Raw genomic sequence first — 27,926 nt, 5'->3', positions numbered from 1 at the left:
TCAAAACATCGTTGAAGACCGGAGATTGACCCAGGACGTTGAGGTCATTTTGGGCTCCGGCAACTCCAAAGAAAGCATGCCAAACCCATGTGTCGAAGCCAGCAACGGCTTCGGATGATACTTTTTGTGCCTTTCCTATTTCCGTAATCACCTTGCCAGCGCAGTTGGGCAATTCTTCCATTGCCAATGCATGCAGTCGATGCTACCAATCATTCCCGAAATCCTCGAGCTTCGGCTTTTTGTAGAAGCCGTTGGAGGTCCACAGGAGTAGGTCTACGCAGTAGTCCCTAGTGTCTGATTTTTAAGCGCATAACAAAATCTTACCAAAGCCTCCAACGTAGTGGACTTCCCCATTCGAGCAACCTCATCCACTGATCAGCAGATACTCCATACGCCAACATCGTATAACGGTATAAGCTTTTGCTCCGTGAAGGCCCAAAACCCCAGTAGCATCACACTTTTGAACAAAGTATGCATCATAATTGCAAATATCATGCATGATTTTATTGAACAAGTGGGGTTGCATTCTAAATCGCCTTCGAAAATCAACATCAGTATAAAGCGGTTGGGATAAAATAATCTTCCAAAAGATTCTTACCCCGAGAATGCCTATGTCTGTCCACATTCCGGCGACGGCCGACTTGTGAACCACGGCGGCGACCTTGGTTCTCTTCCTCTTCCATTGCCACTGCTATGAGAACTTGTTCATCAACTTGCCTCTGCAACTCATTGATTTCATCGGCTTACGGTTTCTCTCCTTTCTTTCTCTCTCATGCCTCTCCAAGCATCTCCTATATTCTTCCATTGAGAATGAATGGAGTATGAATTCTAAACTTTAAGAAATGAAAATATTGAAAGATGTGGTGTGAGAGGTATGAGGTAAGCCTTTGGTTTTATAGAAAAATTTGGCAAGATAAAGATGCCACGTGGCTTGATTTGATTGGATGAAAATCTTATCTGAAATTTGAAATTCATCCGAAATTTGAACCCAAATGTATCTGAAATTTGATTTTTGAAATTCATCCGAAATTTGAATTTTGAAATTCATCCGAAATTTGAATTTTGAAATTCATTCGAAATTTGAACCCAAAAATTTATCTGAAATTTGAATTTTGAAATTCATCCGAAATTTGAACCAAAAAATCTTATCCCGAAATTTTATCCGATTATGAATAGTCTTGACACGTAGGAACCCGTAAATCTTATCCGAAAATATTATCCAAATTAATTATTAAGGTAAATAAAATTGTGAATAAAACAAAAAAATGAATAGTAACTGCCCTTAGCTAGGGCAATGGGTGGAAACACAAAATTCTGATTTTGCAAGGGCAACCACTATTCACGTGAATAGTGGCTGTCCTAACTCCCCCCTTGCCATGGCTAAGGGCAAATGGGTGGAGTTGCTCTTATAGACCCAGAAGGATGGATCTCAATCTGTTTCCTCCACTAGTAAAAGGCGAAGAGGCAAGGGGATTAACCTGTTTGCTAACCATGGCAGAAACAGATGGGGCAAATTAGAGAAACCATCCAGACTTCGAAGAAGAACACAGGGAGGAGGTTATATCTAGGCCATACAAGATGGAACAAAGGGCTAAACACAATCAGCCAGAACAAAGGGACTTGATGAGTATATTATTATTTTATAAATAGTAACTCATAATTTAGCTTGAAATCCAAATGAGGGTGCTAACTCTTTAATTGAGTGCAACCAGATGAGGTTGTTGAATCATTTTTCCATTGGAACACTACTAAAAAAAGGCTTAAAAGACACTGAGTGCTATCAGTCTCTTTTGCCTTCTTTAGGAACTGAAAACAGTGCCTAATGTAATATTAGGGACTGATGTATATCAGTGTCTTTTAAAGAAGTCCTCTATTGATATTATGTCACTGATTATAAACCTTTGTGCCTAATGTTTGCAATGGATCCCACATTTTTATAATACCCAATACACGTTCATGTATTCTATTAAAGAACTACATACGTGCCTAATGCATTCCCTAGGAACTGAAGGTATATCAATCCCTAATGGTCATTGCTTTTATTTAATACACATTTATCCCTATTCAGATGCCTTTCAATTAATGTATTGCCCATAGTATCATACCCATTACAATACTTACACCCACTAAAGGAAAGAACTTGTAAATACAAATAGGCCAACTTGCTACTGAGGCAATTTAACGAGAATCATCATTTAGAAGCAACTGATAAACTAGCACTAGTACAGATACATGATGGAGTGATTAAAGGAAACAAAGCACTGTTGTGCAAATCAAAAAGGGTTGAAAGCTATATATGAGAAATTATAAATGATTAGTGAATCTACAACATTGAAAATAATTACAAGGGTTCCTCAAAGAACCAGTGACTCACATCTGCCATCCAGATATCCACAGCAGGGTCTTCCTCCATTCGCATAAGCTGCCGCTGGTCGTTAAGTTGATGTGTCTCCTGCAGAAAGTAGCGACTATCCGTCCAAAGCCGAGCTTCATTCTTTGTTATAAGCGCCAAACCTGAACAAGATTCCAAACACAACTCAGTGTGACAATATGCTTCAAAATTCACTTTACAACTAATCAAATTCAAATAGCATCATCCTAAAAAATAACAGGAAATGAAAAAAACTGACCAGCACTCTCAATGAAGCCTGAAACAAATTGACGATGGCCTCCAACCCATTCACTCATGAATATAACAACAAAAATCAATTTCTAACAAATCAAACCACATGTAACCTATGAAAAACCTCCTGGTAACAGTAGACATCAGCTAACAACAATCAGTCACACTTGATCTGTGGCCTTGGTGGAGTAATCTCCCTTGTATGCTTTTCAATTTCCTCTTCTCTTTTCATCAAATTCAAAACAGCACCTACAAATAAGACCTTATGCCCAAGTCCCAAACAGATTTCATGGAGTTAATTGAGTTATTTTACTAGAAAGATGCTCCATTACTTGCGCATCCCCGAGCCATCAAACATCACAAAGAAATTTTACATTTGACACATTCCAGATGTGAGTTATTGGCCATATCAAATACACTAAGGAAACAATTCAAGAAAATTAGAATATGCTAGTAATGGTAAGGAAAGCAGATTAGTACATATCACATTCAACAACAAAAAAATCAAATAAAAAATATAAATAAATAAACAACCACTTAAGATGACGGCAACAGTAAAAGAGTAGATCCAATTCGAAATATTTTTTGCATACAACATATAAGATTTTTATAAAAAAATAAAATGGATTTGACCCAAAATCCAATGGCAAGAAGATGAAAAATCAAAATCAGAGACATGAAGGAAGGGAGAAAAAAATTACCAACAGAGAGCGTTGGAGCAATGGTGAATTTTCCCTTTCGTCTACGGGCGATCGGAAATTGTAGGGTTTTCTTTTTTTCTTTTTATTTTTCTAATAAGGATGGGGTGAGAAAGTATCGATGACAGCATCTACAATGATGCTCTCTATTTCTTAGCTAAAATTTAACTAAAAATATAAGAAAGCTATTTTAGGAGCTCTCTAAAAAATTTAAACTCCAACCATACTCCCTAATTTGAAGAGTCATAAATGCTATAACTCTTTTTTTATTGGTTCATTTCTATTAATAAAATAAAATAAAAAATAGTCAGCATTAAATAAAGGTTTGAAATACTCATTAAATAAATAGGCATTAAATTATAGGGAACCACTAGGAGTCCTTTCTCTCTCCTCCTATTTAGGAGCTCCTAGAGAACTCTCTATTTTAAGAGGTGGATAGGGAGCATGGTTGGAGTTGTCTCTAAAATTTATCTAAAGAGGTGGTTTAGGGAGCCCATTGTGAATGCTAGTACGGTACAACATTGGGTAATATCATTACCTTAGTGCCTAATACTTTGGGGACTGTTCCTTATTATCCTTGCCTAATTGCAAACTATGGGAACTGTTCTTTATCATCCGTGCCTAACATGGAAAATTATATATTTTGTTTTTGCTAGACATTCTTTTAAAATACTTGCAATAATAACAATAGGAACGGTTTTATGTGTCTTTATATTTCTAGAGACGGAAATACAACTTTCCGTTCCAAATACCATTTTTTGAAGACTGTTTTCATATCAGTGCCTATTAAAAGGGTCCTTATTGCCCCAATTTCTAGTAGTGGAAGTACCAAAGACAAGTTTCTTAAAATCCAAATGAGGGTGCAATAATCAAATCCCACATCGGCTGAAATTTAAATAGCAAACTAAAGTAACTCGTAGTAAACAGTAAACTTCTTCATCGAAACATTAAACTTAGAAAATTACACAAATACTAAAACTGAAAACCTTATTGCAAATTGATCCTAATCAAACATCTCACTGCTCATATCGCATGCCGTTGACTGATGAGCTTTCGTTATTATTTTCAAATTCCCAGTGTCATTAATATGATTATTATCAGAGGAAACGCGAACATGGATCCAGTCGCAAAAGTAGCTTGCAAATCTGGGCAAGGGAGTTTTCTGGTCGCTCATCAACTGAGCCCTATACCTAGACCAAACCGAAAGCTTAAGCCCGAACCTGAGCGACAAAGTTGTGGTGTTGCCATCCGAGATTTCTTTGACCACGTCATTGGCCATGTACGCCCTGAGCATGGGGAGTTTGAAACTGACACCTATTTGGTTCCTCGTGGATAAAACCAAAGGGACCAAGGACGTCGCAGCGAGCACCACGAGTTCCTTCTCCTTCTCCTTGTGCTCCTGCGGCCGCTCCTTAATATGTTGGTAGCCGCCGGGTCTGTAGAAGAGCAAGGCCTGGAGGCTGTCGCAGTCGATGTCCCACTTGTGGTTGGGATTTTTGGCAAGTAGCGTCAGATCCCAAGTTGCGGTTAATTCGGAGGAGGAGCGAGTCGCATTAATGTTTGGGTACTGTAGGGCAGCTGAGTGGACTCGGAACTCGGGGTTAAACCCTTCCGGGGGACTGTGCAGCCTAAAGATGATCATGCTTGTGAGTATTAGTAAGGACGGCGGCAGGCTGATGTAGATGACTACCTTCAAATCCTGCCAAGGATCAAGATCTTGGGGTCTCGGATTATTCGTTCGACTTGGGCGTCTCTGGTGATCTGGTTGTCTTCTTTGGCTGCTCTGGTAGTAGTTGCTACGCATTGCTTGATTAATTGTTAATGATTTGAGAGAGATCCACATTCAATATTCAAAGGGCTAATTAATTGTTAATGATTTGGTTGACTCAAAAGATGAGAGAGAGTAAGACGGAAAAGCCGCACATGTATGGTATAACCGAAACCTCCGGCACCTGAAATGATCAACCCTTATAATACTAACCAAATTGTTTACTCAAAATTCAACTTCTCACACGCGCACGAAAGTCAACGTACGTGCTTTTATTTGTTTTTATTTTCTTTATTCATGGAGATTTTCTAAACCATTATTTACATTTGACTAAACTCTATTTTACATATATATATATATATATATATATAAAGCAAAAGGCAGAGAATGGTGAAACATTCAAAATACCAGAAAATACCCTTGGTTGATTCGAACTTTAAGAATTGAAATTATTAATTAAATGAGGATAATATGGTAAATTTACATTTTTTCATATTCAAAAAATTTAAAATTAAAAACAAAATCAGATAATAGATCCTACTTTTATGGAACATAACTATCCATATTATCTTTTCTTCATGCTAAAAATAAAATAAAAAAGAAAACCAATTGGCACATGCGTGAGCATGTGCCAAGGAGCTATTATGAATAATTATACTCTTACCACATTTATATACCACATTCTCATACCACTTTATATGGCAGCTAAAGTAGATAGCTACATCAATTAAAATTATTTAATATATTTTTTTATTTATGATTTATTAACACTTTAAAAAAAATTATTAATTAATCTTTCCTTATTAAAATATATTTAATTGATTTAATTGATGTGACATATGATATGGACATGCTACGTATTTGTTACTTTTAAGCAAGTGTTGTGTTTTGAAAACTTTCCTTGAATAACGACAATTCTGTGAATTTTCGAAAAACTAAACCTGATCTTCAAGCCAAATTAATACGTTTTTTTTTTTTTCTGTTTCATCTGAGTAGATTGCATCAGTTTGGAAAACATGAACCAGCCATGGTTGGTAGCCCTTCCTCCGTCCAAACTAGCAGCAAATCAGAACAAGTTAAAGCAAACTTGGATCCCCAAATTAATACTTATGTTGATTTGTCTTGATCCTACTCAGTTTGTTTTTTTCTTATCCAATGTGCTCGTGTTATTTTTACTTTTTGTATGTAACTTTGTATTGGTTTTGGTTTGTTGTGTTTCAATAATTTAAAAAAATAATAATATTTACCATTTGTGTACTTTGTAAGGTTGGTTGTACTGCCTAAATCAAAAGAAAGTTGTGGCAAGAAATTTTTTACCGATTACTGAATAGTTATTAAGATCATATGATAAGAATTCGAAATTAAAACGTAACTTCCGTTTGTTTTCAAATTTCAATACACGTTTTTAATATGAATGGTGAATAAATTTTTGAGTACAAGCGATTGGGGAAGTGGGGTTTACACAAATATTCATTGGATATTTTGGAGTTTCGAACCTCTGCCCATATGGGTGGAGGTGAAAAGAACTTAAACAATTAAGTTATATCGAATTGGCATGAATGATGAATAAATTGTTGAATGATCAAGTAATTACTTTTGTGTGATTCTTATCTCGAACATGTAAAAAAGTGATTTTACTCATTTTCTTCATGACGTGGGCAACTTGTAATAGTTTGATTTATGTGTTTCCCATTGTGCCAATATTGGTCTAGCTAGGCTGCAATTTTCATTCATGGAATTAACATGTTTAATTGGAATGTCATATGTACATATATACGCCCCTTGTAAATTCTAATTCTAATTACTCTGAATATATTCAGCAATAAACTATAAATTTTATTTGGTCTACAAAAAAATTCATTTAAACTAACTAAATAAAAGGTCATGCATAACAAAAATTATACCACATCAGTGGACAAAAACACAAAGCAAGCAAATTGACCCCAAAAAGAAAATTTTAAGAGCATCCTACAATACCCCAAAGACCTAACACTAAAATAATAGCACCAAATCCAAGCTTCCAAAAATTAAGAGTTGGAGCACTGCTTAGAGTTGAGCTTGGTGACATCTCTTCAGGATTAGAGGCTGAAGGTGACGACGGGCTTGGACTTGGGATCAAATTTTCTGGAACAGGCAGAGAGACCTTGATGTCAACCTTTTGTCCGGCTTGGCAATGGCCAGGAGAACCACAAAAAAAGTAATAATGGCCGAAACTTTTAAGGGTAATTGTGTCAGAACCAGAGGTATAAGAGAGATGGCAGATGTAGCATTGCAAGATTCAAAGTCTTGATCAGAAACTTGCATCACGTTGTGGAATTGATTGTTGTAAGCAAAAATGAGAGTGTCGCCGACGTGAAAATCTTTCGTTGAAGCCCACTTGTTGTAATCAACAAGCCCTCTCGAAGTCCACCCATCAGAATCTCCAACTCTATAAACAGAACTAGAATAAGCACCACTGAACGCCATCATCACAAAGGAAACAAGATTAGCAATATTTCTCAAAGCGGAAGAGCAAGCACATAAGAGGATTCCTGGCTATGGTGACTTCTAGCATCGTAAAAAAAAGTTAGGGATCTCTCTATGGCAATGCTCTGCTCAAAGACTTCCAAGGAAGCATTCAACATCCAGCACGATTGACCCATGGGGATTCTTGGCTATGATGATTGAAATCATCACATATTAAGTCAAGAATATACTCTAAGGCGTACCTCTTCTCAAATACCTCCAGAACATCCAGCTATGGATTGACAACTAAGATGATTGAAATCATCCTGAGGTCAAGTCCTAATATGCTCCAAGGTGCAGCTCCACTCAGACGCTTCCAGGATGAGCTCAACATCCAATTCACAAGCACTCTGTAAAGATGGCTTATCATGATGAGCTAACCATCACAAAACCAAATCTGGTGGCTTCGCAAGGAAAGCACGAACTGAGGTTTAGCTTTTTGGTGCATGGTTTTGAACTTTTTGATTTGGAAATGGAATTGCAAAACTACATTGTACAGGTTCTGCATTGTAGTTTTGCACAAACTGTATTGCAATTTTGGAAACTGCATTGCAGTTTTGGAAACTGCATTTCAGTTTTCATTTAATTACAATTTGATTTTTGTTCTTTCCTTGGCCTTCAACCTCACCAATTTGAAGATTAGAGGCTACCCAAATGAGAAATTGAGTGGGAAAGAGCAGAGTAGAACTACCAAGAGCAAGGGAACTCAACATTGGACTTTTGGAAACTGCATTGTACTTTTCATTTAATTACAATTGGATTTTTGCTCGTCCTTGGCCTTCAACCTCACCAATTTGAAGACTATAGGCTACCCAGATGAGGAATTGGGTGGGCAAGAGAAGAGTAGAACTACCCTACATTGCAGTTTTCATTTAATTATAATTGGATTTTTGCTCTTTCCTTGGCCTTCAACCTCACCAATTTGAAAAGTAGAGGCTCCCTAGATGAGGAATGGGGTGGGCAAGAAAAGAGTAGAACTACCCAAGAGCAATGGAACTCAAAATTGGACTTTTGGAAACTGGAAACAGCATTGCAGTTTTCATTTAATTACAATTTGATTTTTGTTCTTTTCTTGGCCTTCAACCTCACCAATTTGAAGAGTAGAGGCTACCCAGATGAGGAATTGGGTGGGCAAGAGAAGAGTAGAACTACCCAAGAGCAAGGGAACTCAAAATTGGTTTTTTGGAAACTGGAAACTACATTGCAGTTTTCATTTAATTACAATTTGATTTTTGTTCTTTCCTTAGCCTTCAACCTCCACCAATTTGAAGAGTAGAGGCTACGCAGATGAGGAATTGGGTGGGCAAGAGAAAAGTAGAACTACCCAAGAGCAAGGGAACTCAAAATTGGACTTTTGGAAACTGGAAACTGCATTGCAGTTTTCATTTAATTACAATTATTTTTTTAGCTGTTTTTGTTTTTTTTATTTTTTTTTAACATAATTGATATCTACATTGTATTTTTGTTGCAATTTCTGTTTTTATTTGCAGTTTTTGTGTGAATAAGTGTTGAAATGATTTTTTTCAAAACCATTGATTGTTTATATAAATATTGTATAACTGAATAAATATTACAAAATCAAGTTTGGTGTAGTGGTTTGTGAGTGAGCCTTCCTCCTTTGAGGGTCAAGGTTTGAGTCCATTCAATGAAACAAAATCCTTTTTTTTTAAGGTGAATAAAGGGCAACGGAGTTGGTCCCCTGCAGACGGTGGTAGGCCAGCGACGGGCGGTGGTGGTGGCAAGTGGCCGATGACGGGATTCCGACGGTGGTGGCAGGCAGTGGGATTCCGGCGGTGGTGGTTGGCGATGGTGCCGGCGGCGGAATTCCGGTGGTGGTGCCGGCAGTGGTGGTTGGCAAGATATGGACATGTGGCATATATGCTTACCTTAGAAGGAGTGGCATTGTGTGTAATTTTAATATTTTTTTTTAATGATATTTTTGTAAAATTAAGTACTACATTTGGTTTTTGACCTTATGCTAATTAAATGAAATTGTATTCTTATCTTCCAAATTAATAAACTATATTGTGTTTTAAAACTAAAGCTCCCGTTTCCAAATACTACTAGTAGTAGGAAATATACATCTTTTCAAAAAATTGCCCACAACTAAACAGCACAAGAAACAGACAACAAATCAACCAAAACAAAATCTTAATGCAAAAATCACACACACAAAATATAATTTTCTGTAGACTCTACTCTCTATAAAAAAGAATCCGAAAGTTTTTTCTTTTTCAGTTTGTTTAGAAAATTCTACTAAATACTAAACGAACCAATAATTTGGTTTTTCTTTTGATAAAAGTCTAACATACTCTTTTTGTTGGATTTTTTTCTTTTTTTTTTGAAGTACAACATACTCTTTTTGTTGGATTAAGTTAAGTCTAAAACTTCAAATTTTGTTTATGTCATTTGGAGATGACATCATTTAACGATATTGGAAGGGGTACTCTTCTAATTGGATTAAGTCTAAAACTTCAAAGTTTGTTTATGTCATTCCGATATAACATCACATAAGAGACAATCTTGAGGCAAAACAATATAACACTCCCCCCTCCTCCTCCTTAGCGAATGAAAAAAAAAGGGCAAAAACCTAATCCTGGAATTAATCCCACAAAAATCAAAACATCAAACCGAGAAGACAAAGTTATTAATAAAATTTAGACTTTTGAGTTGCCAAAGTCCCTGAATTTAGATTTAAATTTCATTTTGGTCCTCAAATTAGTAAAATGACTAATGCCAAGTGCGCAAAATGACTATTGTAGTCCCTCAACTCCACTTTTGTTAGCAACGTTTTTCTTACCGACATATTTGTTAAATTCAGGGGTAAAATCCAGCCACCATCACTCACATCATCGACTCCCACCACCACTTTGCACCCAAATTCACTGTTTCCACCAAAACAAGAACAAACAACAAAACCCAATTGCCTTCTTTTGAGTTTTTTCAAACATCCAAGTTCGCCCCACTATTTTAATTTTAATTTTTTTTTCAAAACCTTAAAATCCAACCATACCTTTCATAAAATAAAAAATAATAATAAAAGAACAAAATAAAATTGAAAACTATACCTCCCATCTCTCTCTCTCTCTCCCTCCCCCGGGTTCTACCAACAACTACCATCTCTTGCGGCATAGAAATTAGCAATCATTCCTCGCACCTCATTAATAGTTCCTGGACACACAATTTTCTTATCAAACACAGAAACACACCTTCCTTTCTAGATGCCCAGCAGGTATAGGAAATTTGCAATAAAACATACTCTTTTTGTTGGATTAAGTTAAGTCTAAAACTTCAAATTTTGTTTATGTCATTCGGATATGACATCATTTAACAATATTGGAAGGGGAACTCTTCTAGTCAGATTAAGTTTAAAACTTCAAATTTTGCTTGTCATTCTGATATGACATCACGTAAGAGACAATCTTGAGGCAAAACAACATAACACTCCCTCCTTCCCCTCCTAGCGAATTAAAAAAATACATATTTTTTAAAAAAAGGGCAAAAACCTAATCCTAGAATTAATCCCACAAAAACCAAAATATCAAACCGAGAAGACAAAGTTATTAATAAAACTAAGATTTTTTTAGTTGCCAAAGTGTCTGAATTTATACCTAAATTGCATTTTGGACCTCAAATTAGAAAAATGACCAATGCCAAATTCGCAAAATGGTTGTTGTAGTCCCTCAACTCCACTTTCATTAGCAGTGATGGTTTTACCATCATATTTGTTAAACTTAGGTAAAATCCAGCCACCATCACTCACACCAGCGACTCCCACAACCACTTTGTACCCAAATTCACTGTTTCCACCATCACAAGAACAAACAACAAAACCCAATTGCCTTCTTTTGAGTTTTTTTTAATGTACATGTCCCATCAAACATCCAAGTTCACCCCACTATTTTTTTTTTTCAATACCTTAAAATCCAACTATACCTTTCACAAAAAATTAAGAAATTCTTTTAAAAAAACAAAGTAAAATTGAAAACTATACCTCCCATGACTCTCTCTCTCTCTCTCTCTACCAACAACCACCATCCCCTCTCAACTAACTTACCTACAACCACCATCCCCCCTCAATTACTAACATGGTCGTAGTTGCACCACAACAGCCACCCAAAAAGTTCCCATTTTCATTTTGTAGCACACACCCCAAACAGGGCCTAAGCAATTCATTAAATTTGAGTGGGAAGGAAATAAAAGGGATTCATTCAGTAAGTCGGGTTGTCAAAACCGAAGAATTCAAATTAGGGTTTGCGAGACATTGGGAAATTTACGAACTTCAAATTTGACTTTCAGATAGAGAATATTCTCGAGCTGGAGCTAAAATTATCTTAGGGATTTCAACAACAATGAATAATAATAACACAAGAATACAATAATGGGGTAGAATGACAAAGAGAAGTGAAAGAAAGGTTCGAACCCCCATTTTGGGAAGTTAAAACTTTTTGTTAGTATAAATTACATGTAAAATTACAAAATTACCCCTCTTAACAGGTGGGTAGCCAACATTCTCGAATGGACATAACACGACCCGTTAACTTAACGAGTGGCCAACGGGTTCATCCATTTTCAACCCGATTTGTTAAGCCCAACCCGAATACTGATTTTTTCATGAGAATTCATATGGTGTTAACAGGTCATGGACAATATTACAAGACATCAAATCAGATTTCTTCTTTGAGTCAAGCACTTTTTCAATTGGGAATCTGACCATTCTTGGTCTCTGCATGCTAATTTGGTGAACAAAGTGAAACACTCTTCTAATAAACCGGTCTGTTGAATATGGGACAACCCCCCATGTCTGTAAGGCCAAAATGTTGAAGCAGTAGAGTGGTGAAGAGGGTACTGTACTTGAGAAAATGTTACGCATCCATAGTTAAGCGTAGCCAGCTAGGTGAACGGCCGCCATAGTGACTTTATCTTCCTCGGGGATGCCATACTAGGCAAGCAAGTGTTCGGCTGAACCGCCATAGGGGTCTTCACGGGCGAACTTTGTATTGGTTTGGTTTATTGAGATTCAATACCCTTTCGTGTTTCAATAAGAAATAAAAATATATTAACCATTTGTCTTGCATTTACTTTTGTGATTCTTATCTTTCACATGTAAAAAAAGTGATTTTACTCATTTTCTTCATGACGTGGACAACTTGTAATAGTTTAATTTTGTTATGTATGACCTTGTAAATTATAATTATAATTACTTTGAATTAAATAAATTCGACCATAATAAAAAAATTTGGTTTAGGAAAAAAATAACTAACTAAAAGGTCATACATAACAAAAATTATACCATATCGATATCAGTCTACCAAAACACAAAGCAACCTAATTTACTCCAAAAGGAAAATTACAAGACCTCTCTAGAATACAAAACGCAAAAGACTTAACATAAAAGCGGTAATAGCAAATCCAAGCTTTAAAAAGTTAAGAGTTGGAGCACTGCTAAAAGTTGAGCTTCGTGAAATCTCTTCAGGATGAGAGGCTGAAGGTGATGAGAATTCATAAGGTGACGGGCATGGACTTAGTATCAAACTTTCTGGAACAGGGAGAGTGACCTTGATGTCAACCTTTTGTCCGGCTTGGCAATGGCCAGGAGCACCACAAAGAAAGTAATAGTGGCCAGGCCTTTTAAGGGTTACGGTGTCAGAGCCAGAGGTGTATGTTGAGATAGCAGATGCATTGGAAGATTCAAAGTCCTGACCAGAAACTTGCATCACGTTGTGGAATTGATTGTTGTAAGCAAAAATTAGCATGTCACCGACATGAAAATCTTTCATTGAAGCCCACTTGTTGTAATCAACAAGTCCTCTCGAAGTCCAGCCATCAGAGTCTCCAAATCTATAAACAACACCAGAACAAGCACCACAAAAAGCCATCATCACAAGGAAAACAAGAGCAGCAATGTTTCTCAAAGCCATGACTGAAAAAGCACAGCGGACAAAAAACCAAGAGGAGCGAAAAACAAATTGAGAGTTGAAGAAGAAAGCTCCAATTTTTCGTGTGAAGTACTATGCACGACCTTGCATATAATATACATATATATAGAGGCTGGTTTTATCCTTGTCCAGTTCTGAAAAGGTTTCTCAAATACTACCATTTGTTTTAGGTCAAAGGTTTCCATATACTACTAGTAGTAGGAAATATAACATCTTTTCATGATTGGATTAATATAAGAAGGCGCAAGGCCCATTTTGTTTTATTGGAAAAACAAAACAAAAAAATCCAGGAATTCATCCAACAATAAGAAAAGCCTTTATCAAACGAAACAAAATGTATAAGACTTATATAAAGTTAAAAGTTTAGTTGGAATCTGACCAAAATAGAGAGGGCAATGTTATTACTAAAAATAAGGTACTTGAACTGACTTTCTATTATTTAATAAATTACATATTCCAGAAACTTGTTAAACAATGATTAAATTCTCAAAACTCTTTTGAGTTTTTTTTTTATGAGCAAGAAAGCCCTGTTATTTTGGGTAAACATACCCCAGCTTGGATCACATGGTAATGCTTCAATTTTTATATCAATGTTCTACAATTTATTTATTTATTTATTTTTTTTTACATCAATGTTCTATAATTCTGTGTTATCTCATCTTGGTTGTTTCTAAGGAAATTGAGGTTCCACCCCAAAACCAATTGCAATGGGAGGAATAGTCCAACTTCTTATAAACCCTTTCAAGGTAATCTAACTTTCCAATGTGTTACTTTTTCTTTACCTTCACATTTTCACACGCCCCGCAAGTGTGGCCTAACACGTGGGCAATACGTATTGGGTGACCTTTAGTACATGTGGCCGTTGGGCTTTCCACGTGGGCAACTTGGCTCTGACATGAAGAAAGTTGAGGTTCCACCCCAAAATTAATTGGCAATGGGAGAGTAGCCCAACTTTTTATAAGCTCTTATAATGTTTTCGAACTTTCCAATTGTGAGACTTTTTTTACCTTCACATTCTCAAAGCTTTCACTCCCTTCACTTTCGAGTGTTTTTCTTCCATTTTTAAATTTTCTTTCTATTTGGGTGTTTTGAAAACACATTCTTTGGTGGGGTTGTTGGCTAAATCCTTTTTTTATTTTTTTTAATTTCAAAGATGTACACTTTACATCATAAGATTACTGACGAGTTACTAAGATCAGATATATGATATGACTTGGAAATGGAATATTAATGGAAAACTTCGATTTATTTTTAATAGACTTTCTTTTGAATGGTGAATTGTTGAATCATCAAGTAATTATACTTGTGTGATTCTTTAAACATGTATATACAAAAAGTGATTTTACTCAATTTCTTTCTGATCTGATAGGAACTTTATATAGTTTGATTTTTATGTTTTTCCCATTGTGCCAATATTGATCTAACTAGCCTGCAATTTTCATGCATGGGATTAGCATGATTAACGTATATACAAAGACGCCTTCAACCATAACTACACATTTACTTAGAGTTTTATTTTATTTTTTATTTTTTTGTACTAAAGGAATTCATTTAAACTAAGTAAATAAAACTTCATACATAACAAAAATTATCTACCCACAATTAGTACCACATCCGTGGACCAAAACACAAAGCAACCTAATTTACTCCAAAAGAAAATTACAACAACTTTCTAAAACACAAAACCCAAAAGACCTAACATAAAAGCAGTAACAGCAAATCCAAGCTTGCAAGAGTTCAGAGTTGGAGCACTGCTTAGAGTTGACCTTGGTGACATCTCTTCTTGATGAGAGGCTGAAGATGAGGATCCATAAGGTGATGGGCTTGGACTTGGGATCAAACTTTCTGGAACAGGCAGAGTGACCTTGATGTCAACCTTTTGTCCGGCTTGGCAATGGCCAGGAGCACCACAAAGAAAGTAAAAGTGGCCGGGCCTTTTGAGGGTGAAGGTGTCAGAGCCAGAGGTGTATGTTGCGATAGCAGACGTAGCATTGCAAGATTGAAAGTCTTGATCAGAGACTTGCATCACGTTGTGGAATTGATTGTTGTAAGCAAAAATAAGGGTGTCGCCGACGTGAAAATCTTTCCTTGAAGCCCACTTGTTGTAATCAACAAGACCTCTTGAAGTCCAGCCATCAGAATCACCAACCCTATAAACAGCACCAGAACAAGCACCACACAAAACCATCATCACAAACAAAACCAGAGCAGCAATGTTTCTCAAAGCCATGACTGAAAAAGCAGAGCAGAAGGAAAAAACAAGAGGAGCAAAAAACAAATTGAGAATCGAAGAACAAGGCTCAAATTATTTTTCTGTGCGAAAGGGTCAATGCACGACCATGCATATTTATAGGGTGTGTTTTTATCCTTGTCCATTGCTGAAATGGTTTCCAACTACAAGTTGTAATAGGACATGTCAAAAAGGCCCAAGGCTGATTTGAGGCCCATGGTTCAGGCCCATTAAGAGACTAAGGCCCATACAAAAACTCCACCTACAAATCTAAGCACCACCAAATCAGATCAAAATTCACTCCAATTTTCTCGCGTTTTCTCACCAAATTTTCCTTCTTCTTCTTCTTCCCCAATGGCCACCACCTCGTTCCTCTCGAGCTTGAAGTACTCAGACGGCCTAACAGTGGTGGGCATCTCGTTCTGCACCGCCATAGTCTGCGAGGCGATCTCATGGGTCCTCATCTACCGCACCAACTCCTACAAGTCCCTCCGCTCCTCCATTGACAAAGCCGCGAAGAAGCTCGAGACCATGAAGACCGATCCGGCCATCAAAATCGCCAAGAAGTCCAAGACCAAGAAGATCGACCGGGTAGAGACGAGCTTGAAAGAATCGAGCCGCGACCTCTCGCTCTTCAAGTTCAAATCCGGCGCCGTCGTCGCGCTCGTGCTGTTCGTCGTCTTTGGGCTGCTCAACTCGCTGTTTGAGGGGAAGGTGGTGGCCAAATTACCGTTTAAGCCCTTTGGGTTGGTGATGAAGATGAGCCACAGAGGGTTGCAAGGGGAAGATTCGACGGACTGTTCGATGGCGTTTTTGTACTTCCTCTGCTCGATTAGCATTCGGACAAATTTGCAGAAGTTCTTAGGCTTCTCGCCTCCGAGAGGTGCCAGTTCCGGGTTGTTCCCCATGCCCGACCCGAAAACCAATTGATGGGTCCATGGCTCGGGGCTCCACTGCACACTGGGTTTGTTCTAAATCTTAGTTTTACTTATTGCTAGGTTCTCATTGTTATTGTTCTAATTAGTGTTGTAGTTCTCTAATGACAATTAAGTTGAATTTGAGCCGCTTTATAATTTTCTCATCTTGGGTCTCCAAAAAAGAGACGAATTTTACTCCTTTTGTTATTCTTTTTCATTTGTTTCAGTGAATTGCATGATTTCAGGTCCTTGATTAACAAAGATTTTAAAGTTTTCAGTAACTAGTTAAGATGGGAACATTTTCTATGTAGTAGAAGATGCTCAAAATGCTGCTATTTTGAGCAAACTTCATTTCTGTCAGTTCTGTGCCAATGAGTATAAATAGTTCTTATGGGTCAACTTATGGGTTGCTCAATGTATTTACTATGAATCTGAATCAATTGAAATCTGTTCTTTAATTATCTGAAAGTTTTTGTTAATGCAAAGTGTAATTGAGTCTCCTTATGTTTCTTTCAGCCATTGGGTTTCCTTTTATAAGCTGGTGTGTGTTTTGTCCTAATCTCTGGAATTGGATTCTTTCTCTTGAGTGCTGTATTTAATCGTAGTTGTCATAGTCATTGTAGCTTTAGCCTTGTATTTTGAATGAGTTGTTTCGTTGAACACGATCAACAACGCTTTTCTTGTATTCTTAAATCGAAATGTCTTCAACATTTCCATGAGAATTCTAAACAATGGCCTACAATGGTTTGCACAATTTTTTCATGTTCGTCGTCGTGACGGTTTCGCTTTTTGAATTGATTCTTGAAGAAGTAATACAAGGGGATACAGACACACACATGTATTTGGGTACCATAGTGCATAAATTCTGGGTATCAATGTCCACTTTCTGGCCTTTGCTGGGGATATGCTAGGTTGCTTAAGAGGCAAGGTTTGGTTTTAAGGCCTACTCCGGTTGCAGCCTGTTTAGATTTATAGGAAAGTGGAATGATGGCGTGAGAGTTTATATGATTACTTATGAGAGTTTCATTGTTGATAAGAGTTGCAGACCAGGACTCTTCATGATCAGCCTAAACTCAACAGGAAAACAACCAGAAACAGGAGAGTCTATTTCTAGTATTAAGAATTTTTGCCATCCAATTGTGGCACGATTTTTGCATTCTCAACCTTCTGTCAAATATTATTGGTTATTTATATTAGAATTTGCTGTGTTCAACGAGAGCAAATGGTGAGCAAAGAAATCTGGCCAATAATAAAAAATAGAAAAAACAAGATGTAGGATGTAAAAGGTATGATAGAAAACGAAGTCTAGTATAATTAAAATCATGGTTTGTAGATAAGTGATCTCATATTCGAACTCCTGTGGTACATTGACAGTGTGCGTGAGAAACTATCCTCCTTCAATATCGCTTGTATGAAAAATAAACATTATTTTAATATTCTTGTTTAAAGTAAGAGCCCAAGAAATTGAAATGGACTTCTAGACTATCATCATCCATACCTCAATTAATCATAAACCCAAGACCACGAAAATGTCTATGCTGGCCATAGCTCAATTTAATTTCCTTTTTCTTGTCTTTGTGGGCCTCAATTGCTAGCTTAGTACTTGTAACTGCATATCCTATCTTCCCACATCATCCACAAATCGTACGTCTTGGTTAAAACCTCTGATTTCTCAGCTTTTTCCTTGTCAAAAAAAATATGTACCATTTCTACAACTAGCTTGTAGACAAGAATTTGAAGGCCGTTGTTAGAAGGTTCTTTGTGGCATTTATGGAATCTTTTGGAGTAATGTAATATATTGGCAATTAATTAGAGGGTGCGTGGTGAAGGAAAAAAAAAATCCAAGCAGAGCTCAGCATAGCTTAAGTTTGAAGCTAACTTTTTCTGTGAGTTGGGCCAACGCAGTGGCAAGTCTTGTAGTTCAGTTAGAGAATCACATCTTGTGGTTCACCTAGAACCAGACATTTTGATTAGGAGGGGTTTACTTAACAAGTCAATTAATAGTTAAACCAAGTGAAGATAGTCTTGCGGCTGTTTTAATAGATTCACATTCGAACACTAAGAATATTATACACTGCAAGGGGCTTGTAGCTCAGTGATTAAGAGCATTTATCACTGCACCTGAGATCTTAGTTCGGCTGTTTCAATATGTTGGTCTATTAATGAAATCAGTTGAACGAAAGAGGAATAAGCCAAACTTGTTTGGTTATTTTCACTTAACTCCTGCACACTCACCCGAGGGTCTGACTAAACCTCTTAATGAAATCACTTAAAAAAAAAATTGGTATAAACAAGAAGATGATCTATTCAGGGAACCCCGGCCGATATATGGTTGATGGAGAGAAACTCTTGAGTTTTGTGTAACACAATATAATTGCTTAAAGAGAGAAGCTTTCTCACACTGTGTTGCTTAAAGACAAAAGCATTTGAAGGCCGTTGGATGCATCAGATAGCATTTATGTCTATCCTCTGGGCAAGTAATATTAGAAATGAAGAACGTGGCGAAGTAAAAATCCAAAACCAGATTTGCATGGCTTAAGCTTGAAGCTAACTTTTTCTGTGGGCAGGGCCAACGGAGAAGCAAGTCTTGTACTTCAATTAGAGAACAAGACATCTTAGTTAAGAGTGAAAAACGTGACCAAACCCTACACTTGAAAAGGTTATGCAAAAAGTTATTGTGTGAATCTAGACAGAGTAATCTAGAGAAGGGAGATGTTATTTGCACTTTAAAATAAGACTTCATTTAAATAAATAAAAAATTAATAAGGCTATTCTAAAAATAAATAAATTCTCGATATATTGTTCAAACGCAAAAAAATAATAATAATAATAAAGGGAAGTGTTTGAAATGCACCTATACATTTGAAACTTCACCACATTATCTGAAAATTACAGTGTACAAAACATTCACCCCTTCTCAATTTACCCTTTGCCAAAGTGTTCGTTGATGACATAGGCATTATATTGCCTGTATTAATGAAATTTGTTGAGTGAAATAGGAAGGAGACAAACTTGTTTGGTTATATTCTCTTAACTCCATACATTCACCCGAGGTGATAATTTAGAATCTTATTTATGTGTATTAAGACAAGAATACTTCTCTCTTTTTCTAGTACAACTCAAGCACATGAGCATTGAGAGGCCTTTTGAAGTAAACCACTGGCAAGAGCATTGAGATTCTTTTCAATTTGAGATGTATATGATGAAATTGGGAAGAATAATATTCTAAGATGGTAATTTTCAAAAACTCTCCAACCATCTTATCAGTGTTGTTGTTTTCCAAAAGTTTAGAGAAAGAGAATATATGTCCATGTTGAGAGTATACAAATGATATTGATCTTTTTTTGCCCATTTCTAATTGGTGTTGGGCGACTCACATTATACGTATTATGCTCGATGACTGCACATGTTTCTATGTCACTGAATATGAATTGTCCACATGTTTGGCATGAGCGAATATGTTGAGAGTGTAAATCTTTGCATAAGAGTTTAATGATCTTGGGTCACTAATTAGTTTTAGATTGGATGATCACATTCTAAAAGTACACATATCATCAATCTCGATTGCAAGAGGGTTTTTTGGGTATTCATTCAACATGGCATGATCTAGCGTGGCTGACTTACGTTCCCGGACAATGCAAGTGTATCCTTTTATAGTTTGATATTAATGTTATAAGTATGGAGACATACTGCTCTTTCAACTAGGAATATCCGTCCATGATTGTAACTATGAGATATAGAATCCAAAACTTAAGTAAATAAAATAATAATACTAGAGACACCAACTAATATGCAATTTCTTGTATGTTGTTTCAAAGTGGTTCACATCAGTTGGTGTCCAAAAATTGGTATAAGTAGTGATGTCGCTATAGTATTTCTCCCAATAAAACCATGATTTTTGAGAAACAATTACTACTAGTATTTAATGATGATGATGTTCTTTAACTATTTTAAAATGTATAATACAGTTAAAAATAATCTTCGAACCTTTTTTTTTTTTTTTTTTTGCTTATCAGATTTAGGAGCTTCTTTCTTGTGTAGATGTGTGTGTGTGTGTGTGTATATATATATATGTGTGTTAATTACTTCAGGATCATGAATGAAACCAATCTGAGCTTTTAATAACTAAGTATTTATATATGTTAAATAAGTTTACTTATTTTACATATATTTAGGATATTTCCTTATACAATTAGGGCTTTAATACTTTCCTTATTCTTCTATATAAACCTCCTTATCGAGAAAAATACATATAACATACAGAAAATTCCCCAAATATTTTAGCAATATAAGGCTACATATCTACAAGCAGCCTTGCTATAGCACACAATTCCTATACCGTACAATTAGCAGCTGGCTTTGCCGTTTTGAGTCTCCAGCAAGTGCCGCTGAGGTTATATACATTACATTAGTCTGTTTTTCTTGGTGGAACCCAGTTTAGTCTCTCTCTCCTCGCCATGTAGCCCACGTGTCATGACGCCAACTCACCCCTAATGCATGCAGCTTGTACAACTCTTCACTTCTCCTCCCACGTTTGCCTTCAAACCCTAACCCAGACCTCATCTTCAGCTTCAAATTAGATTCCTTACCAATTTACATTAACCCCTTCCTTAATTCAAATACTAAAAGACCCAAAAACCCCTCACTTTTAACCCAGTAGGCCCCACCCATGCAACCCTTAATTAACCTATACCTTTACCCTTTATATGCCCTCCTCCTCCTCCTCCTTCAGTAAGTGCTAGCTAGTAACCAAGCTCCATAGCTCACCTCTTTCTATTATCTCTCTCCTTCCTTCTTCTTCTGGCCTTCTAATTTCTTTCCCATCTCAAAAAACCAAAATGTTTAACCCTTACAGGTCCTCAGCTCAAAGCTCAAGCACTGCCCCAAACCTCCCAATCACCGCAAATACCCCAATTACTCCATCAACGGATTCAATCCCAATTAGGTTCCCCTTGTCACCAGTTCTTGGTGCATGCCTCAGCTTCCATACCGTTCAGTCTGGTGATTCCTGCAGGTACTCATGTACTTCTTGCGACAAGGTCTTCTCCACCACTCAGGCCCTCGGAGGCCACCAGAACGCTCACCGTAAGGAGCGGAATGCGTTGTTTGCTCGCGAGCAGCAGCGCGCTGCCGAAGAAAATGACAGGGAAAGAGATGTCGTTTTGTCTCCAGACCCTGTAAGATGGGCATACCCAGCTGGTTATTATTACGTTAATGCTGAAATCATCACCACCACCACCACAACCTCCGCCGTCAACACCACCAACAACAACAACAACAAGATGTGTGAATATGAGTTCTTCCATTTCATGGGAATGGCGGGGGATTGTAATCCAAAACAGGCTGGGTTCGGGTTTGGATCGTCATCCGGTGGCGGTCATGGTGGTGCTTCTGGGTCTGGAACCAAGCGGCCTCCTGAAGGTGATGGTGATGGGGCTGACCAGAAGAAGAAAGCTAAGTATTATGAGGAGGATGATGATGATTTGAAGGTAGTGATGCCTAGTATGAACCTGAGCTTGGCAACAAGATGTAGTTGTGATGATCTGCTTGATGAGATTGAGGGTTCTGATTCTGATTTAGAGTGGGAGGATGGGGAGTACATGTACTTTTATCAAGGTGGTGGTGCAAGTACTTCCAAGACTGAAGAGCTGGACTTAAGTCTCAAACTCTAATAAGTCAATATTAGAGTGTTTGTCTCTCTCTTTCCTCAGATGATAAATATGTATCCATCTATGCTTTGCTTTATCTAGATAATCTAATTTATTTTCTCAAAAAAATAAAAGAGTTAGGGAGCTAGTATCGGCACTCCAAAATTGATTTCCTCGACCTCAGATCTATGTACACACTCTGCTTAAAGAGTGTAGCAAGGGAGTTATTTTTGAGGTGCGACTAATAATTCCCTAAAAAGAGTTCAGTGTATGTTAGGGCAGGTAGTGAGGGAGAGAGAAGAGTAGCAGCTTTAGCTTTAGCTTAGCTTTGTTCTTTATCTTAATAATGTCTTACCATTTTTTTTTTTCTTGTTGTTGTCGCCAGTGATGCTTACAGACGATGTATTAGGAGAGTTGATCTCCTCAAATGAATTCAAATTTGTAATTGTAAGACATCATGGAGTATATGTTAAAGTAGCCTTCTTCTTGTTCGTAACTGCTGTTTTCATCTTATTGATGTGCGTGTGCTGTTTTCATCTTATGTAAGTTCATTAATAGGCAGGTTGGATGCAGTTCTTCTTACTGGCAATCAATTAGCAACGGTAGCTAGAAGAGTCTTGGACTTTTCTTTTTCTTTTTGTTAACTCCGCCGAGCAACCGAGCAAAAGAGATGCATGGCATTGGCAACCTTTTCTGTGCTGGCTGTCTATTATTTTGCCAAGTCAGAGTTTGTCGTTTGGTCTATTAGATCTAAGTGGAATGTTCTCTCTTTGTTCAGAAAAATGGTTTTCATTTCAAGATTAATTATAACCACATTTCGCTTCTGGGATTCTGCTCTGGCTGTGGTTCCTGATGAAATTTCATCCTTTTTTGGAAAATACTGGCTGTTGATGTTTATTTGAGCCTTTGATTAGAAAAAATGTGTTAAGTTTATGTGCAGTTTTGTCACAGAAGATTTATATTTCTATAATTTATAACAATATATAGACAATCTTTCTTTTTTGGTCAAAACAATAGGGTTTTGGCAATCACAATACCGTTTTGCGCCTAATATAGCGATATTCGTCACCACTTCAGGCATTGACGATACCGGGTCATTTTCGTCACTATAACTATTTTTGCAATAAAGGGAAAGTTCCTTGCAAAAAAATTAACATCAAATATGGTTATTATCATTCCTAGGTTCAACCTAGAAATCCAATCTGAAAGTTCGATTCAAGTTTCAACTATGGCCAAAAAAAGATTTGACAAAAAAACTATATGTAAATTCCAGCTAATAGTTAAATAAGGTTCTTGATTGAATCAAGTAGTCCTAAAATAGTTTCATATTGTTTGTGATATAAGTCATATGTGATCTTATGTTATATGATATATTTCACTTGTTGTATGATAGGTATCATGTGCAGTATATTAGTGTCGATTAGGCAAACGGCAGAATAATGAATGTTTTTAAAAAAAATTAGGTGCACTATATATTAGTGTTGAACGGCTATGCGACATCACACTCACAAAATAATTAATGCTACAAAAAATTTAGGCACAATATATTTGTGTTAGATGCAATGTGACAACGCTTCATATACTGATCTTGTGTATCATGTCTGCTGACAAATTATTTGAATCTCGATAAGTGTTAGATCGAGTATATAAGAGGCAATGAGACAACATCCCGACAAAATAGTTAATTGTCCAAAAGTTTCTAGTGCATATATATGCCGGAATCAATGCGACAACATCATGACAAAGGTAGTTAATTCTCCAAAAGTGTCAAGCATTATATTAGTGTCAAACGCAATGCAACAACGTCCCGACACGTTGATTCTCCAAAAGTTTCTGGTGCCGTATATTTCTATCGGAAGCAATGCGACAACATCCCGACAAATTATAGTTAATTCTCCAAAAGTTTCAATCAGTGTATTAGTGTCAGACGCAATGCAACGACGTCCCGACAAAATAATTTTTTATTCTAGAAGTTTCAAATGCAGTATATTAGTGTCAAACGTAATACATCAGCCAGCAAAATAATTAATGCTCCAAATTTTAAGCCACAAGTCTATTTTGTACAATGTTTCACTTAGGAAAACACGTGCTTATACTCATATCCGGGGATTCTTAGCTCAACTTAAATCCCACCAGGTTGCTACATATTTTTCGAGAGGAAATTCTATTGCACACAGATACTCTTATAGAAATTGGACATAAACTTATTGATACTTGGACATAAACTTTTTTGCGAGGAAATTCTATTGCACACAGATACTCTTATAGAAATTGGGCATAAACTTATTGATACTTGGACATAAACTTTTTCGCGAGAAAATTCATGCTTACCATTTTATTTTATTTTTTTGACAAATGCAATATTCTAAACTACTCTAATGTACGTATGAGGAGGGGGATCGAACTTGGGTGCAAGTGGGCAGACACACAACCTTGGCCTAACCCGCATATACTTTGTCCATTGATTAATTGACTTGATGGTACTGATTTCTCTACTAAAATTTTATGTAATATGGAAACAAGAAAATCATGTAACATGCCGAGAAGGATGACCGCCCTAAATACAATTCTCCCAAATTGGTTAGTATATGTTGCAATCAATTTATAGTTGTAATTGTTGCTGCTAATCTTAACTATCTTGCAGTATAATAAGGCCAGATATCATTAAAGACGAGTATAAAGAGTCGAAGCTGGACTAGGAAAATCCAATGCAGCTGATACCAACCCAGAAACAACCAGCTAATTAAAATGCCATGGTAATAAAGCCTTCCCTCTAGATTTTCATTCCCAACTGGACCAACTTACATTCATACCAAAACCATGTTGCGTTAAGGAAAGGTACAGAAATATAGGCGTTGTAATTCCAAAATCATCACCCTTTTCGAAAATTCATATATAGTATGTAATCAGCTATTATACGTTTCACATATGAGGCTCGTTCATTAAGGCTCTTTTTTCAATGTGATAAACTTTGTGTAATTGCAATTATATATGCAGATTCCTTTTAGAAAGTAAAAAACAAAAATCAAAGCTGTCTTAATGTGAAAGTACAAAACGAAAATTATGTGATTATCCAGTTTGCTCAGCTTTTTTTTGTCGCAAGTTTTTCTTAGGCTGGCTCAAGAAGTTCCTCAATCCCTAAATGCACATACATAAAGCTCTCACAGGACCAAATCTGTCCAGAATCTCACTGCATTAAAAGTTCAAGTCCGTTCTCACTCCTTATGAACCCCCTCTCACTTACACCATTTCCTCCAACCCAACTCTCTCTCTCTCTCGCTCTCTCTAGCTTTCTCGATCTCGTCTAAATTCCCTTGTTTTCATCGTCCACACCATGTCAAACAGTGACTCTGAAGACAGCACGGCCAACTCTGGCCCGAAAGATCTCTTCAAATGCTGTCACTGTGACAAGGCTTTCGCCTCCGGTCAGGCCTTGCGTGATCTCCAAAACGCCCACCGTGTGGTGAGGAATGTCATTGAAGCCCATACCAACAACTTCAGGCACATTGCTGAAGCTGGCCCGTCAGCCGCCGCTGCCGCTGTTGCCGGTGAGGTGCGTCAGGTGAATGCAGGCGGAGCTTATTATCATCAGATATTGTACCCTACTGCAGGTCTAATGGCAGTTGCATGTGGTGATTATTTTGATGCCCAACCCAATGGAATGATTAGGGCAGAAGATCATGAACCTAACAAGGCCCCAGAAGGTATTGTTAACGTCACAAGAGATTTTCTAGGGGAATGGAAATATAACAGTACTAATAGTGTTGGGTGTGGTGCAGCTGCAGAGTCGGAGAGGTCTTCTGAGAGGACTTTGACTGACCCAATTTTAAGGGTTGGCCATGGAGGGTTTGCTCCAGAGGGAGCTAGGGATGATGGTGAGAAGGAGGAGGAGGTGACTTCGGAGAAGACAGAAGAGTTAAGCTTGGAGCTGAAGCTAGGGTTTTGATTCTGAAGAGCTGCTCTGGGGTCTCATTTATGTACAAAGGTGCTTAGAGTTGTTGGTATGGATTAATAAACGTCTGGAAATTATATTAGAGGTCTACGTTTGAGTTATATATGCAATTATGAATTAATGTTACAAAGGTCTTAATATAAGTTTAAGTGCTTAGATTTGTTTGATGTTATGAACTATGCAATGCTCTAAGCATTCAAAAGCTTTGTTTAATTCTTTCTATAGAGAGTTCATGTTGTTTAACTAGCCAAGAAAATGGTAACTAATACCTGCAAGCTACATTTCTCATATAGATGAGATATACTTTTTTTTTTTTTATCTTTCCTATTGAGAGAAACAATAATATATTAAACTCACACACACTACATATACACATATACTAGGACTCGAACCAGAACTTTGCCTTGAGGAGCAATTGCTCCAAACCACTACACTACACTACACTAGTAGGTCATTTGCACAGATGAGATATCCATTTTCAATTACAATATAATTGTCATATTAACAAATAAGAAATGGCCAACCAAGAAAAAATTGATTGAGTTCTATTTATGATTTCCAGCTTCAAACAGGAGATTAAGAGGAATTGAACCTTTTTTATCAGCTTTACCATTACTACTCTTTTGTCTGTCTAATATGTTATTTAAGAACTTTCGTAACTCAACTTACTTTACTCTCTAGAAAATGTTTGCCAATATGCATTCCATATTTAACATCAAGTTATTATTTTTCTTGTATACGCTAATCATACTGATTTTCTGCGACGGCTGGTCACAAATAGTGTCACACTAGTGACCAAATATGCTATAATTTGGTAACTAAACGTCAGCGGACCTCAATGAATTCATTTACGCTTTTTTCACCTTTTGTAATGACTAATTTTTAAGTCCAATAGTGACCCATTTAACCTGGTACGTATTAGTTGCCCGTGCAAACATGTCCTAAAACTATTACTCATGTTGCACGATTCTTTCTTAAAATATAATATTTTTATCTCGACAAGAAATCTGTACTTCAAGTGCTTAGGAATATTTACTGTTACACTCGAAGTTCTGTGTTTGGACCGCCCTCTCTTAATATCGTATGTATCAAAAAATAATGATAATAAGAATTTTGCATCGTAAATAGCTGCTTACTAAATTATTATGTTGATTAATACAAATCCACTTGGCCAGAAGAATCAGAAAAAATTGATTAAAGAAGTTATATCCTCAAAAAGGAAAAATAAATAAATAAAAGTTTGGAATTGCAAATGTTGTTTGAAAAGGAAATTTTCAAATATTGTATATCATTTGCTGATAGTTTCTGTTCACCCTGCTCATCTGGAGCAGAGGTCGAAGCAGATTTACGCTCTGAATCTGATAGTAGCCCAATCAGGTCTGTTTTTTTTTTCTTTTCCCACCCATGAATCTCAGAGCCACGACAAGAAGCAAACCACTGGTTGTTTGAGAAGAGAGACAGAGAGAGATTGTTTCGAGTCACTTTCATTAGGTCTACAGTGTCAATTTTTCTCTTCTTTCTGTGCAGGCTGTGGGCCCCAAAGAATCTGGGTGAACTAATTTCAGTATGATTTAATTTTTTTATTTTTTATTTTATAATTTTATTTTTGTTAATCTAGATATTGGAAATAATTTCTTGTTTATAAG

General features: G+C 36.7%; 2 protein-coding genes and 2 pseudogenes across 2 annotated transcripts; 1 reads left to right on the top strand and 3 right to left on the bottom strand.

Annotated features, from left to right (window-relative positions):
- Window positions 1–7,046: 7,046 nt before the first annotated feature.
- Window positions 7,047–7,558, bottom strand: LOC148914311 (mavicyanin pseudogene; annotated as a pseudogene).
- Window positions 7,559–12,850: 5,292 nt separating this feature from the next.
- On the bottom strand, window positions 12,851–13,476 carry LOC148914310 (mavicyanin pseudogene; annotated as a pseudogene).
- Window positions 13,477–15,139: 1,663 nt separating this feature from the next.
- LOC103339673 (mavicyanin-like) lies at window positions 15,140–15,724 on the bottom strand. The gene has a single exon (XM_008243005.2). The coding sequence runs from the start codon at window positions 15,722–15,724 to the stop codon at window positions 15,206–15,208; it is 519 nt and encodes a 172-aa protein (XP_008241227.2). The 3' UTR covers window positions 15,140–15,205.
- A 341-nt stretch (window positions 15,725–16,065) lies between these two features.
- LOC148914309 (uncharacterized) lies at window positions 16,066–16,844 on the top strand. Its single transcript, XM_089043729.1, has one exon. It carries the CDS (start codon window positions 16,118–16,120, stop codon window positions 16,691–16,693), a length of 576 nt encoding a protein of 191 aa, XP_088899855.1. The 5' UTR covers window positions 16,066–16,117; the 3' UTR covers window positions 16,694–16,844.
- Window positions 16,845–27,926: the final 11,082 nt, after the last annotated feature.

Source organism: Prunus mume, unplaced genomic scaffold, assembly GCF_029339155.1.
Source record: "Prunus mume cultivar Tortuosa unplaced genomic scaffold, ASM2933915v1 scaffold21, whole genome shotgun sequence".
NCBI classification, from domain to species: domain Eukaryota; kingdom Viridiplantae; phylum Streptophyta; class Magnoliopsida; order Rosales; family Rosaceae; genus Prunus; species Prunus mume.
Note: the sequence above shows the minus strand (reverse complement) of the source record. Positions and strands in the feature narration are given on the sequence as shown.